This window comes from Pogonomyrmex barbatus, unplaced genomic scaffold, assembly GCF_055798465.1.
Source record: "Pogonomyrmex barbatus isolate J1 unplaced genomic scaffold, ASM5579846v1 scaffold9, whole genome shotgun sequence".
In the NCBI taxonomy this organism is placed as follows: domain Eukaryota; kingdom Metazoa; phylum Arthropoda; class Insecta; order Hymenoptera; family Formicidae; genus Pogonomyrmex; species Pogonomyrmex barbatus.
In genome coordinates, this window is record NW_028297193.1 from 4,732,621 (window position 1) to 4,748,094 (window position 15,474).

At 36.0% G+C, this 15,474-nt stretch overlaps 1 protein-coding gene across 3 annotated transcripts in view; it reads right to left on the bottom strand.

Moving 5' to 3' along the window:
- Positions 1-21: 21 nt before the first annotated feature.
- kuz (zinc-dependent metalloprotease kuz) overlaps positions 22-15,474 on the bottom strand; it is a 116,545-nt gene continuing 101,092 nt past the window's right edge. Inside the window, exons 3-15 of one of the 3 annotated variants that reach the window (XM_011641793.3) lie at positions 13,440-13,634; positions 9,031-9,326; positions 7,787-7,933; positions 7,553-7,704; positions 7,232-7,466; positions 6,977-7,151; positions 6,682-6,850; positions 6,411-6,588; positions 6,106-6,339; positions 5,884-6,000; positions 5,647-5,811; positions 5,387-5,516; positions 22-4,628 (exon numbers count right to left, since the gene is read on the bottom strand). In XM_011641793.3, coding sequence (XP_011640095.2) covers positions 4,489-4,628; positions 5,387-5,516; positions 5,647-5,811; positions 5,884-6,000; positions 6,106-6,339; positions 6,411-6,588; positions 6,682-6,850; positions 6,977-7,151; positions 7,232-7,466; positions 7,553-7,704; positions 7,787-7,933; positions 9,031-9,326; positions 13,440-13,634 — 2,333 coding nt within the window. In that variant the 3' untranslated portion in view covers positions 22-4,488. Of the gene's footprint in view, positions 4,653-5,386; positions 5,517-5,646; positions 5,812-5,883; positions 6,001-6,105; positions 6,340-6,410; positions 6,589-6,681; positions 6,851-6,976; positions 7,152-7,231; positions 7,467-7,552; positions 7,705-7,786; positions 7,934-9,030; positions 9,327-13,439; positions 13,635-15,474 lie in introns of all 3 variants that reach the window. The other 2 variants (XM_011641792.3, XM_011641790.3) reach the window with 2 other exon arrangements.

Sequence of the window (15,474 nt, forward strand, 5' to 3'; positions counted from 1 at the left end):
CCCCGAGAGATAACACGCGGGTAAATGTAAAATGTATGCTTTATTTAGTTTCTTTACAATGTTTTGTCTCTTTTATAATCACATTAACGTAACACAAGAGATATTCACAATCATAATTCTTTTATTTATAATATTCTTAAAACACTCGCCGCATTCTAGACATTTTGAGAAAAGAGAGAGTGGTGGTCTGAAGCTACGTTCAGCGATTGGTCAGTATCATGCTCGGTTATAATAATTTACAATAAAGAGATACACCTCAAAAACGCATCACTCAAAGTTGCACCGACTAAAAGTAGAGATACGGCACGAACACAAGAGCCACTTGGTGATATCTAAGTAACAGTTTTCTGAATAAAAAATGTACGATTCCTCGGGGAAAACAATTCGCCGTTCACGATGTAATTAGTACAAAGGGCACGAAGTTTTTTTACGCTTAAATAATCCCGGATGCACGATGTTGATAGGTCACCACGTTTTTTGGATCGATAGAAAAAATATAATCTTCGATTTTTTTTTGTTCTTTCCTTCTCTAACATTATGTACAAGTGATAGAGTAGTGTGTTGTGTGTGCATCGCGTCACAGTAATGCGGTTCTGGATTAAGATCAGTACACCAATCGCGATGATGGCCTTGAAGATTTCCCTCTCGTTATTGACGTGAGATATATATATATATATAACTGATGATTTGACGCGTTGCGCTACTGCAACGAACTGGAGGAGATTCGTTACCACGGAGGATTAAAAGTTGCATCTTAATCCAGATTCCGCGGAAACGAATAAGCTTAAGCATATGCAGTTAGAGGTCTGGGACAAATGATGAAAGAGAATTTATACTTATCTCTTATTATTCCTTTCGTACGCGCAAGCGACTTCATCGTCAACTAGTAACTACATCCTGACCCCATTCCATGCTCGCTTTTTAGGCTTTTTCGGAACGTAACGAGACATTGGCTACTTATTTTGTCGTTTTTAAATACTTATGTCGCGTACGAATTTGTACGTGATCTTTGATCATAACAGTTCAGTCGTTCGAAATGGTTAATGGCAGTGAAATGGAAGCAAAAGTAGTTCTCGCGTATCGTAATCGCGTTCGATCGGGACATCAACTCGTTCCAAAAGCAAATTCTAACTACCTCGAGATTGCTCATCAAATGGCAGTGGCTCGGAACGAAATGATTACCCAGAGATTCTCGATGATTCTTCGAACGACATTATTTCGTATTTTATATTTTTTCTTTAACATATGGAAAAACCTCCTCTCCTCTTTGACATAAAATGAAATTTAAAAAAAGACATATAAAAAGTCTTTATCTGACGGCCCTTTCAAGTATCCACGCATTTGTTAATTATCACATATCTAGAAAATCCTAATTAACATTCATTTTACAGGAAATATTTCTAGCGATGCACTATAATGTATTAAAATCAATCGAAAACTCGAATCGTACCTGGCTACGTTCATTGGCAGTAAATCGCATCCGTGGATTGTCACGGATTGTTGCTAGCATCGAAACAGACTAAATCGTTCGATAATATCACGAGCGATTGCGAATGGGGTCAAACGGAATTTTTTTTGCACCTCTATACACAAGAAACCTCAAAATTTCCTAAATAACGTTGATCATTCGTCCGGTCCACGATAGATCGTCAAAGAAACATACTTAAAACCTAGAGGCTCAATTACACGCACGTACAGACACTCGCACGTCATCCCTAACTTCCGTTCTGATTACAAAATACAGAATAATATTTCGCTATAATACAGATCTGATATAAAAAACAAGTATTTTTTGTATTCGCTTTACCATTTTGTTATGGTTATATAATCATTTTATAATCAATATATTTACACAGATATACACATTCGTGATCTATCTCTTTCGCGGTCTCTCACTCACAGTATTTCCTCGCACGCCCAAAGAACTCTTACTTTCCGTTCCATTTTCTTTCTTTCGCTTATTCTTTCCCTCACAAAACCTCGTATGATCCATCTAATAATCACATTGCATCTATTGTACATTTCCACACGATCCGCAAACTCGTATTATAGCGTCTTTGCTGGCACCTCCTCGTTTTAATCTTGCATCCCTATATCCAACTTTTCGCCTAGATAAAACACAGTCTTAAAGTTACGTAGAGTTGTAACTTTCAATTGCGGATAGACATAGAGATATATTAATTAATTACACCAATTGAGATATTCGAAAATGCGATTGCATTCCTGTTTTTCTATGAATTTCTATATGATTGAAAAATAAAAATGAATATAAAATTTCCGAATAATCTTCTGTTGCTTACAAAAATAATGTCTAGATGTGACATTGTTTCTGCATTAAAATTTTAAAAATAACTGTCTGCTATGCGGACAATTTTATGTAATAATTATAAGGAAGTTGACAAAGCGTCATAAAATAGTTTGCTTTTTAATCTCATATTGCAAGAATTGCATTTGTTCGATTGTTAAAGCTATAAATCATAGAAAGTTAATAAAAATTAATTAATAAAATTTAGATAAAAAAAAAATTTAATTTCTAGTACACAGCTTTTTGAGTTTCGATTTAGTATTACTACTAACTAAAATGAGCTTCTCGCGTATACTCAATATTATTCAGCAGTAAATAGAATACATTGCGAACAGCGAACAGTGAAACGTTGATTGTTATCAGAACGTTTGTTGTTATCTTTATATAAAACGTCGATAAGGGACGAGCAAAAAAAACTCAGTCATTTGTTTCTCAAATTTGGCGTTTCGGAGAAGGGAAGTGCATTAATCGTATCAACAATGATTTCACAGCACCAGATACGATTCATCTCGAGGATAAGAACCGATCTCGTGTTTCTCGCTTACGAGTATGCAGCTGGTACGTGTGAGCCCATATATATATATATATATATATATATATATATATATATATATATGTATATGTATATATATGTATATATATATATATATATATAGATATATATATTATATAACACGTTCGCGCGCGCGTTTCAATAAGAGGGCTCGTCTTTGGTCCGCTATACGCATAGTTGAGCGTTTACGGTGCAGCCCCCGACTTAATATAGCTTGTTATAAAACTCCTTTTTAATTAATATAACTTATAACATTCGCAATAGGCGGATATAAATTATCATTTGCAAGGTATAACTAATAATTAATAATAATAATATTAATAATCAGCATAGCCTAATAATAATCAATATCATCTTCGTTTGTATATCATAGTAATGGAATACCACTATCAAGAAACGCATCATTTTGTTGTTGCTGCTCTTACATTCTTCATAATCTCGCATAACTCGCTCTAGAATTGGCTAATACAAATTAGTATAAGAATAATACATATCGCTAATTATTATTCTACAATGGTACAGAGATCAAGTAAATGACCTGTGATAGTTTGGTAATGGTAGAGTGCCATTTCGCTCCAGAAAGTCGTTTAAAAATATTTAAATTAAAATTACTAATAAAAAATAATGGCGTATTGTTATTTTATATGTGACAATTTCAATTATTGTATCAAATTTTATGATTAAATTAGATTGCTTATCACAATAAAATTTTATTTCAAATAAAAAGAGTACTTTTCGCTTTATACATGTTAATAAACGAAGTAAAAATATAATGTCGCCTTTGGGAAACTCACTTAAATACATGCGTCGCTTATCAAAAGATATTATTGCCAATTTCCCCACTAAACTTGTATTTAATGTTCAACAAAGTCAGAGATTCTCTACTTAATCTAACTTTCGAGAGCGACATGCACGAGTATCGACATCTCGAAGTCACATAGAAACTATAGATCCTGATCTTAAATGTTCATAGTGACGAGAGACGAAGATGCGACACTTTTTAACATTGTTCGTCGCTTTACGAATACAGCATATCGATCACTAAAGCGAAATGAATCACACATTGGATTCGCTTTAAATTACTTTGATCTTATAACAATATCACCTTCGCTGGCGAAGCATTTTAAAATTTGATGCGACGAAATTTCTTGAACGACGACGCAAAAGACCACATTGGTACTACATAAAAAAGATTACATATATAAAATTCTCGGTGGTCACGATTTTCGCGATATATACTCCATTATTTCATTATCGTGACTTCGGTCAATTCAATCTTTTGAGTCGTCGTTCGCAGCATAATTTATTTTTGCGCAATTACATCTACTAAACCGATACAAAGTGAGAGATCAATTTGATCACCGATGCGTACTTTTTTCGTATCTACAAGTGACGCGCGGCTCTTTATGTAAATTCTATGCAACTCAGGTAAAAGAGTATATTGCCAGACCTCTCAATCTGTTCGATCATTGTGCTGTAGTTCGTAGTTATTGCTTCGACCTCGGTTATGAGACATCGTCGCATTCCTTACGTGGATCGGTTCCCTTGCATTTGGCAATCGTTCTACACAACAACTCGTGGTGCAACGCCGCGATTGGTGGTTCTCGTCCGTGACGACGTCCTAAGTTCGTCACACCTTGTTGTGATGCCTCATCTCATATGCTGCGCTCCTCCCCCCTCCCCCGGAGCTCGAATAGGCGCCGGCATACAGCTCTGGGTGATTGGAACGGCTGTAATTGTCTGCTGACCCGCTACTTGGTGGCGCACTAGCTGTGGGAACCGAGCGATAGCCTGCTTAAAGTTTAGAAAAATGTTCGGCATTGAAACAAAACGCGTGAACAAAGAAAAACTGTGGATATGCGGGGATGGGATTGCTGCCACTAAATAGAAAAGATTATTGTCAAATGAAATATGGCAACAGGAAAACATAGCCGCGATCTCCAAGCTTTCTATTATTTCTCTTATCCTTAAGTCAACAATATCATTTTGGAAAATCATAATTTAGAATCAATACAGTCGATAATGCAAAATGAGAAAGGAGTTCGGTTTTCACATATAAATAGGAAAGAAAAGTATTTCAGCTAGCATTCAGTGCAATGCCATGAACAATGAGCTAGGAGCAAATACAAGAATTTCACAGATATTCAAATTTTTTTTATCATAAATCACGAGTTCAAAAGTATAATTTATATTATATAACAACAATATTCGTGAATTTGCTCCTATTAAGCATAAGAATATAGGCCCCAGGCTCACCTCTGCAGGTCATAGAACGATAGTATCAGGTAGTCATAGATGCGCGTCAATGCGAGGAAGATGCAAACAGGAAAAGACATTGATGTAGTTGCGGATCACACGAGGATGAGAAAAACGCGAACAACGTTAACTTGAGTTTAATCCGCATTAGCAATTCTTTTTTTTACACTAATATGCATTTTTGCAGTGTACGCAATGTTGATTGGTGTTTAAGCATAGGAACTAAACTCAAGCAACGAGAAATACGTAGATGACTTAACAGTCTAATTTACCTTTTGGATAGTATTGAGCACCTCTACCTTCCCCATAACCATGAGAAGGTCCACGTGTTCCGTGTCCACCTTGACTTGGTCTTGGAGGTATACTCCTTGGCCCAGCTCCGCCACCACCATGTGGATGTCGCTATGTCAAGAATTACAGATAATGAAATATGAAAAATTATGATCTTTTTTTCAAACAAATAAATTTTAAATTATTGATATTGCAAAAATTTTCTCTTGCATATAAATGTAAGTTGTATATATATTCTTACCATTCTTCTAAGAGTATTCATCGGCCTTGTTAATGTATCACTGATGCGCCTTGCGGGCGGCTTTTTAGGATTAGTGGAAGGAATGTGCACTGCGCAACATTTAATAAATAGCCCCATAAATATGATGAAAGCTATACCCATTAATAACACTGCCCACCAAAATTCCTAAAACAGATTTGACAATGTTATTAAATAAATAATATAAAAGTAAGAGCCACAAGTAAAGTCTATACTTACAGTTATCCATTGCGCCACTGATGATAAAGTTTCTTTGTTGAATAATAGATTTTTCAATCTCGCAAGTGGTCCTTCTGTATCCACAGCTCGGCATTTCAAGAAAACATCGCAATAACCCTGAAGAAAAAATAAAAATTCTATAATTATGATATTTCCAAGACAATTTAATAATCTGTGCACATTGTATATCATTATATTTTTACATCGAAGTTAATAATTTACCTGAAAATTATCACAAGGCGAGCCAGGTCTGAGGCTCATTCCACCCTCGGGCAATCCTACCATATGTGCAAACTCGCTTGTACCACGACATGTTGATGCATCAGTTCCATTTTGACAGGCTAATTCGCAGAGTTTTCGCTTGTCGATGTTTGGTATGATGCTGCTCGTTAAAAAGCACTCTGTCAAATTCCACTCCAGGCAAATGGATCCTGTGCACTCTCCATTGATGCACAACTGTAAATAATGTATTGTTGAAGCCATCGTCAACGATAGTTAAATCATTCAGAATAACAGAGCGCGATTACTTGAGTGCCCTCGTTGCATCTAGTCTTGTTGGCTTTCGGTAACGGCGCTGGACATTCGGAGGACCTTCCATTGCATGTAGAATTGTAACTACAGTCCGATTCGGCTCTACATTGGACTCTTTGGGAGAGCGGCACAAACTGGCACGTTTCGCTCGAACAGCAGGGTCCTTGACTAGGGCTGCAAACGCATAATTACATTTATGAGGGACAAATCGAAGGGACATGCCGGACAATGTCATCCAGTTGCGTTTCGCTTGCATATATTGCGTACCTGCATTGTGTTCCGTATTTTCTACTACAACCTTTCGCCGTATCATTTTTGATTTTATCTAAATCGGACACCTGTCTAGGATAGCAGCATTTGTCCACGCACTCGTCGTCATCGTATCCGCAATCACACTCTTCGCCAGCCTCGACAATTTTATTCCCACAAAACGCTCCTATAATTAATAAATGCCATTAATATATACCTTGCCGGGTAAGTGGAAATATTAGACGTAACATTTATTTTTATTTCTCTTGTTTATTCTACTGTAGCGTGAAGAGAAAATGTGACGTAAAAATACCAGTGAAACAGTTCCTCTTCTTATTATCCTCAATAGCATCTAGGACGTTGCTGATATTGCCAATGCTGCACTTTGAAAACTTGCTGTTGTTCGGTCGATTTCCGCTTGTCGCCGAGGCGAACATAATGTAATTACCGTCCAAGCCTCCCGGTCTGCATTCCGGTGGAAAATCATGCTGGAAAAAAATTATCGTTATCGTTACCTCTGCATTCTAGTTTGAGCACTTAGGTTCACGCGAATTTTTTTTCAACTTACCGGTGATCCGAAGTTATGACCTATCTCATGTGCCAGAGTTAGTTGCGATACTTTGGGCGGTACACGACTGTTGTAATTCACGAAAGTTATGATGCCAGTGTTGAGGGACCTCTTAGTGGACTGATACAGGCCAGACACCGTCTCGGTATAAGTCTTATACTTCTCACAGATACCGCCGGATGCACCGGACGCGGAAGCAACCCAGGCGAGTCCGAGAGTACCACCAGTAAAGTCTCTGTCGACAAAGCATGAAATAGCGTTTACAAAGCAGCCGCGAAAGCGGAAGCAAAACGTAGCATGTTGTTTTGTTACTCCGTTTACCTGTAGGTGAAAACGTAGGCAAGACAGAAGTCCTCGTGATTCGAGAGAGAATGGAGATTTAGGAAGTTGCTAACGTCGATATTCTCCATACAGAACGGGTTCGGCTCGGGGCTGTACGGTTGTTGAGGCGTGCACGCTGTCTCATCATCGATCTGTTATCAGATATAGTATGTCAGTTCGGCGAGTTGATATTCACACACCGACGGACGCTGTTTTCGGGCGCGATACTGTTACCTTTATTCGCTGAACCTCGAACTTGATGTTCCTGTGCTCCGTCCTACCATCAAATTTCGTGTCCCTGTAGATGTAATTCACGGCAGTGACGTGATGTGCGATCAAGGACAATATTTCCTCCCTGGTTTTCTCTGCGTCGTGATGCAGCTGCAAGTACAAACACGAACGTGTTGAATATCCGTGGCAACTGTCTGAGATTGCACTCTCTTATTTTGTGCGACAAAATTTTTCCTGCCGTGTATTTGTACTTGACAGAATTTTCGATATAGAAGTTTCCAATTTCCAACATTAAATAGCTTGTAATTAAGTTTCAAGTTTTAGATGTTTATAAAAAGCTTGGCTTTTATATATATATATTTTTTTTTAAGGTCTCAATTTAATTATAATTTAATGTGCGGATGTATTTTCTTAAATTGTAACGCTAAATATAAATGGAACTCTCTATAAGTTTTTATGAAAAAGGAAGCTTGAAAAAATTTATCTGAAAAAAATCATTAAAATTGCTTTCAGTGGAACGCACTATATGCAACGTACGGCGATATCAAAGGCTGCTGGAACATAGGGCGTAGGAGATAGGAATATTCTTTTTGTGAAGAATACCGGAATGCGGATGGTGTCTAGTTTGTTGAGAAAATGCAAAGGGGAATTGCACTGACCGTGCTGCCGACGAAAACGCATATGAATGTGACCATAGAAAGAGAACGGTCGGTATTCGAGGTATTTCTCTATTGTGTAAGGAAATACTGGCATTCCCTAGTTACAAATTGCCAGCAAGAATTGGGTCATTTCATCGTTTTAACACTCTGCTATCTTGCCTTTACTTTTTCTACGTAATTATAAATATCAGTTTCGTATTACTCTTTCTCTCTTTCTCTCTTTATTGCTCGATAAACAGTAGCATTTATGGAAAGAAATATTTGATTTTTAAGTCCAAAATATAAATACAATACTAGAGAGAAAAAATATAGTATACTCTAAATTTAATCAAGTATGCCAATTTTCCATATGTTGAAATTTTTCTAAAATTAATTATAAGTTTTATAAAATGAGGAAAGTAATGACGAACATCTCTTACTGACTCAAATATATAAATTGCTTTTAAATATTCTCGAAAATATATAATAAAAAAAAGTGAAAGAATTTTTAAAATTATATCCAGTGTGTCTAGAATTTATTAAGAAAATTTAAAGAATGCTTTTTCAACAAATTTACAAGTGACGCACTTGAAAAAAAATATCACGTACCTGTTCGGAAATGTGCCTCCATATAAGAGGATCCGTTTGTATAAAAAGCGAGCAAGTATTGTTCTCTTTCGACCTGGTTGCTCTTCGTGGTCTGCGATGACTAGGTTCGTTAGCTTCTCTACTATACTTGTGACCGGGAGTCTCTCGATCGCCATTCCAAGGTATAACATTTGGTTTCGGTTCCTTCTGACTTGTCGGGATTGTCTTAGGTGGTTCATCTGGTACAGCGGAATTCTGCACTCTTTCCATCCATTCTATTACATCACTATTGGTAATGCCACATCCACCGCCGTCACCTGAAAAGTTTATTGTCGATACAAGATTATTTTTATCGTCAAAACATGACATTGATATATTATATAATCGCATGACACTTGATGAATAAACTTATTTCCTCAGATTAATAAATTAAAAATCTAATTATTATTCTGAATGTATTACTCTGATATTACTCTATATATTCATTATATTCATTATATTTATAATCTTGTTCCAAAAAGAGTTTTCTAAAACAGTAAAATTAATGGGTCAATTGTTACGAAAAATATTAAATTTTGTCGTGTTAAGACTATAATATCTATTTATTCATGGCTCGAATTGACCATAGTGGGAAACAGCACGATAATAATAGAGGCCATTGGTGTTTCTGCTTTCTGAACTATGGTAGATGAAAATCTGGGAGCGTGAGTCGTAAGCCATTTCGAGGTAGCGCCGCAAGGTTCCTAATTAATGGCAAAGTTCATTGCCATTAATTCTGAATCTGGTTGTGGAACTCGAAACATCCACGGGCCACGTGGGAGCCTTACATCATCGATGGGGACTGGGATACATGCGCTTCGAGTTCTATAGATAGGCCAAAGTCTATATTCTAAGGCGTCTTTGGATAGGAATATAGATCGAATAATAACGACGTGGAGAAGCCGCCCAGGTCACGTATCGTGCAATCTGCGTCACGTGAGTCGCGTTGTCACCGAAACAGCGGCGCGCGCGGCTTAATCATTGGCACAATTCCGCAATACGCTCGAGGTATCTGCGTGAAGCGAATATATGGGCATAATGCGGCGACTAATGGCGACCTTGTCGCGGTCTCCCGGGTGTCGTACCGTGGTGCATAACAACGCTGTTACGCGCGGAAACGCTGTATACGCGTGCGAGAACGCGACGCGGCCCGGCTCATCGGAAACCAACTTGCACGATCTCACGACTGCGAAGAGAAAATGTCTTCGTCCTCGACATGAAATATATTTCCCGACATCTGCAAGATTTTTTTCACGACAATATTTTTTCATCCGCAGCTTCTGTTATTTTTGAAGGCTGAAAGAGCGATTTAGTAAATTATAAATTTTTTTTACTTCTTTTCTTTCTCTGATTTTTATTCACTTCTTTTCATGCAATTTTAATCGATAGATAACGTAAGCAATATTCAACGAGCTTGTTTCAAGTGGCAAATTGAAAGTTTTTATTCTTGCAGTGTCTTTGTTATATTTTATTAATTTATCCTACTTAGATTGTCTTGTACACTTTATATAAAGGAGAAATATATCATATTTTTTTGATTCGACGTTAACAGGCTAAGATTAATATCGTATCCTCTTAGAGATTCTCCTGATTCATCATCCAAAGTCATCTCGCATAAGTATAAACCAATAGCATCATCACCGATACGGCTGAGATAATCGTGGCTGTCGGCTTTATTGGCTGGTTAACCGTAAGCCGCGAGCTTTAATGACTAACGGCGTTTCAGGTGTGACGATATTGGCTGTCTGTGCTATTGCTGTCTATTATCACCGTCGACGTGTTAGTGTTAATAGACATTTCATAAGGTGAAAATGAAAGAAATGTCGACGAATCAACCGCGCTGCTCTTTCCAGGCGCGTGCTCCATCCGTTAATGCTCGACTCGCGGATGACAGATTACTGTACCATTTACAAGTCATGCATTTTTCTAGGCCTCAAAGAAACGCGAATTCAATTTTTTTGTCCAAATCAGAGCTCGATATTATTTGAAATATGTATCTCTTAGGAATGTGTTTACGTTTACTCCCATCTCCTCCTCTGTGATTTTCTTCAGCCTCTAAATATCATCTATCGTGTCTGATAATCGCATCACGCTCCAAGAGACTTTGGTCTCCCAGCACATTTTGTTTTATTCCATTTTTGCTCTTCTTGGCCATCGTCATGCCTCGCATAGTGCCTCCAATAAATGTAGCAAACTCATAACGTCGGACGTGTTTCCGAGAAGCAAACACAGCGAGATTTGGGTCCACGCAGCATGCACGGACGGGCGGCACGATAAATATTACACGCAATACGCCAGCCTGTTTATTTCAACGTTGGCCGTTTATGCTACCGAGCACGGTGATGACGGTGGATTGCGCAATGCGAAATCTGCCAGTCATCCGTGCAGTCAACTGCGCTCTGACTATGCCCGATCTCAGGGACGAGACTGCACCGAAGGCAATACCACCCGCATACTCATCCGAATGGACTACTTTCCTCCCTAACGACACTGTAAATGGTGCATGGAATTCGTATCATCGCGCGGACTTGCCGATATCCATATTCACGTTTAAGCGACGCAATCTTACGCTGGTCGCTAAAGCGCTTCATTTCGCTTGATATCGCGAATTCGCTTGATATCGAATACGCGGAGGGACGCCGATAGTTCAGCAATTTCGTCCGAATTGGCTGATCCTCCGACAAATTTTGAAATAATTTTGCCATCGGTGTAATTTTCAAATGTAATACGATTTTATACACTGAGAAAAGTTATGTTAATGTAATGGCAAAAAAAGAGAATTATTCACAAGTAACACAAGATTTTCGTTAGACAATTTTGTTAAGATAGCAAAATGTAATATTTTTTTTATTAGACAGGCAAACGTTTTGATTTAATAACACAATTTCATTTGGTTACTCACATTTTATAAATAATAATATAAAATGAGGTTGCAATTACAAAAAAATAAATATTGTTAGTTATTTCAACAAAATAATCTTATGATAGAAAAGATTTTTGTTAAGTATAATGTGTTATGTGGCTATTTTTATGTGATAATGTTTTGTAAAATATTTTTGTTAATTGTATTTTTATTTAATATATTTTGTGTATTTTGTGAGTGTGTGTATGTAATAAATTTAATAAATTAATATCGTAAATAATAACCAACGATTTAATTGGCCATGAAATAGCTTTAACATCAGTAATAGAATTTTTCTTATTCATACCAAACATTTCTCTCAGTGCAGAGACTTCGTGGGAATAGAATATATTTCAGTAATACTTCAGTAATATTTCAGTAATGTATAAATAATAACGACAAAATTATATATGACACACTGATTTATCTTAACCTTAGGATGCATTAAAGATCTAATTATATCTATATATATAAAAAAAACTCTTTTATTACAAACATCCTCAGTTAACATACCCTTTCATTAAGGCGAGTGGCTCTGACGTATGGATAGACGTGTTTTTAAGGACAACTGCTGAAGGATCGCGTTAAAGGAAGAAAATGGAAGATGTTCCGAGAAGAGAACGAAAGATAGGCATCGCGTGACAAAAGGGTGGAAAATGGAGAGGCACGATGTCGTGAGGCGCCACATCGAGGTCACCGTCGTTGAACAACATGTCCAGACAAGCGTTCAAAAACGTTCTCGGTCGTATGGCCGCCTTGTAATTAGTAAATCTTTCATGCATGATGGACATAATAATTATTATCGTAACCGGTAGTTAACCAAATCGTTTCCAATTTAAATTTTTCATTTTCTCCGAATACATATGCGCGCGTTGTTTTCTCGTCTTTGCATAAAGAAGCTCGCAGCTTTGTTCGAAGTCATTATACAAGCGCGATTGTTTCGAACATTATTAAATAAACTTTTGCAACTCAAGCCCAATGCACAATTTATGTTATCGCCCGTAATGTAAACGAATCAGCAGAACTTGCAATAATAAAATAACGAAAAAATGTTTATGCAAATGTACTTTACAAAGATATTGGAAAATCACAGTGTAATTTTATAAAAATATTTTTATTTGTTACACTGCGTCATTTTTTTTTTATATTTAAAAAGGTATGATTTAAAGACTAACATATTCTGCTGTCGTTTCATATTCAAATAATTTTTAATTCTATTAAAACTAAATGTTTTATAAAGGTATAGGTGTTGGAAGATATACTAGTAAATATAGAAGATATACTAGTAGATATATAAGATATACTAGTAAAAAAATAACGAACAACGTCAGATATTGAAAGTTTTGTAATAAATAGCTCAAAGTTAAAGGTCCTTTCTCTGGTTCAAACAAACTATGCGCGCGAACTTACGCGTGAACAGTAACGTGCGCGTCAGGAGTAATAAAAAGCAAGTTAATAAAAAAATGCATCTTATTTTCTGTCATCTTACCTTGTCGAACGTCCACGTACGGATCACCGACGTCATTCTCATGATAGATCACAGAATGTAACGTCTCATTTATCTCATGCGGCGGAAAGTAGTAATGCGCCCTTTCCACGTACCACGCACCACTTTTCGGTGATACTATCTTCCCGTGGAAGACTCCATCACTGACACTTCCAAACACGTGGCTACCAGGTTCGCCTGAAAGCAGAAAATATATTCCAGATCAGACGCGTGTCGAGAATAGCTACAGGAATTTTTATCATTTTAATCAGAGCGATAAATCTTTAAGCACGTAAGACTCTCATTTGGTGCAAAATATAATATTAACAGCATATAGGGTCATCATAGTCATCAATATCATTAGTTATTTTTAATATTTTTTTCATTATTTTTTTTTTTTTGGATTTCTCACGTATTAATCTTTAAATATTTCAAAAGTGGAAATAATTATTATATCGAAAGTAGTATTAAAGAGAGATTGAAAAAAGATGTTTCAACTTTAGTTTGTTTCTCTTTTTGCACATATTTTCATATTATTTGGAACAAAGAAAATTCTGAAAGTAATACGAATATTTGGATAGTTGCACATATAAGTAAGAAACCGTGTTCAAATGTCTGTAACTCTTGTTTCACTTGAAAAAGTATCGACTGTGGTGGAAATTTTGTCGGCAAAACTTTCGGCAGAAGTCTGTTGGCTTACGCAGCAACTTGTTCTTCCTATCCCGCTATCTAATTTATTCGTTTAACCGTAGAGATTCACGTAGAAAAATTAATATCGTGCACATATATATTTATTTTGCCGCAAGAATAAACAAGTAAAAAAATTAAACAGGACAGAATAGAGATCTGATTTAATTACAAAAATAAAAAATGTATAAATATGTAAATTTTAATATATACAGAATATTCTTTCTTGTAAAAAACTTTTTATGTATGAATTGTTTGCGTCAATCTTTTTGTTTAAAATTCCCTAGTTTTTAACTTGTATGCACATGATAATGATGTCGATAGTAAAAATTTTATAAAGTAATTTTGTAACATGAGTTCATTTCATGAACTTATATAACTTATAACTCTTTTGATTTAAAATTGAAATGTGACGATGTAATTACTGAACTTGCAAATTACCAGTTTTATTGAGTTAAACAATATTATTTTTTTTTTATACTAAAGGAAATTAACAGAGTTTTGATGTGAAATTTAAAATTATCAAGATGTTATTCTAAAGTTGCAACGAAATTTGGAATAATCTAATCAAATTTCGCTGCAGAAAATCCGCCTTCAAATCCATCACGAATCAACTTTAAAACGGTCGATATTTTGTCAATTAATGTGTATGGCATGAACTAAACAATATTATTTTTCGTTTTATACTAAGCAAAGTTAACTGTGTCGGAATTTTTATGTGAAACTTGGAATTATCAAGATATTTATTTGTTATTCTAAAGTTGCAACGAAACATGAAATCCAATCAAATTTTGCTAAAGAAAAGCCAGGATCTACAAAATCCACCAGAATCGACCTTGAAACAATCGATATTTTTTTCCAATTAATGTATGACATAAATAAAAAGACTAAATAAAGTTCTTGACAGCTTCTCACAAGAACAGTTGCGCCTTCGATAAAATAAGTAATATCGTAAAACTAACATATATGAGAAAATAATATAACGTTAAAAAGAAATATCTTTTTGCCAATCATCTGCGAAATTCGAGAATTCAGATTCCATAGATATATCATCCGATTTAAAAATTTCTTCGATAAAACGTGCAATGAATATTTTATTTCCCTTTGTGCGAAGGAACTACGTTTGTCGGCAAAAATGCATTTGGTTTTAAAGGAAATGTTGTATCTCCGTCGCGGATATAACGTATGGAAAATATTTTACGACACGTTTTCGACCAACCGGACCGAAAGGTATTGAATCATTAAATGCGGAGGACAAAACCTCAGCGAGTATTGCAGGTAGCCAGATAAACGACAATAATAGAGAGAATATTCAAAAAGCGTTTCGCGCATATCCTTTTTCCCTTTAGAT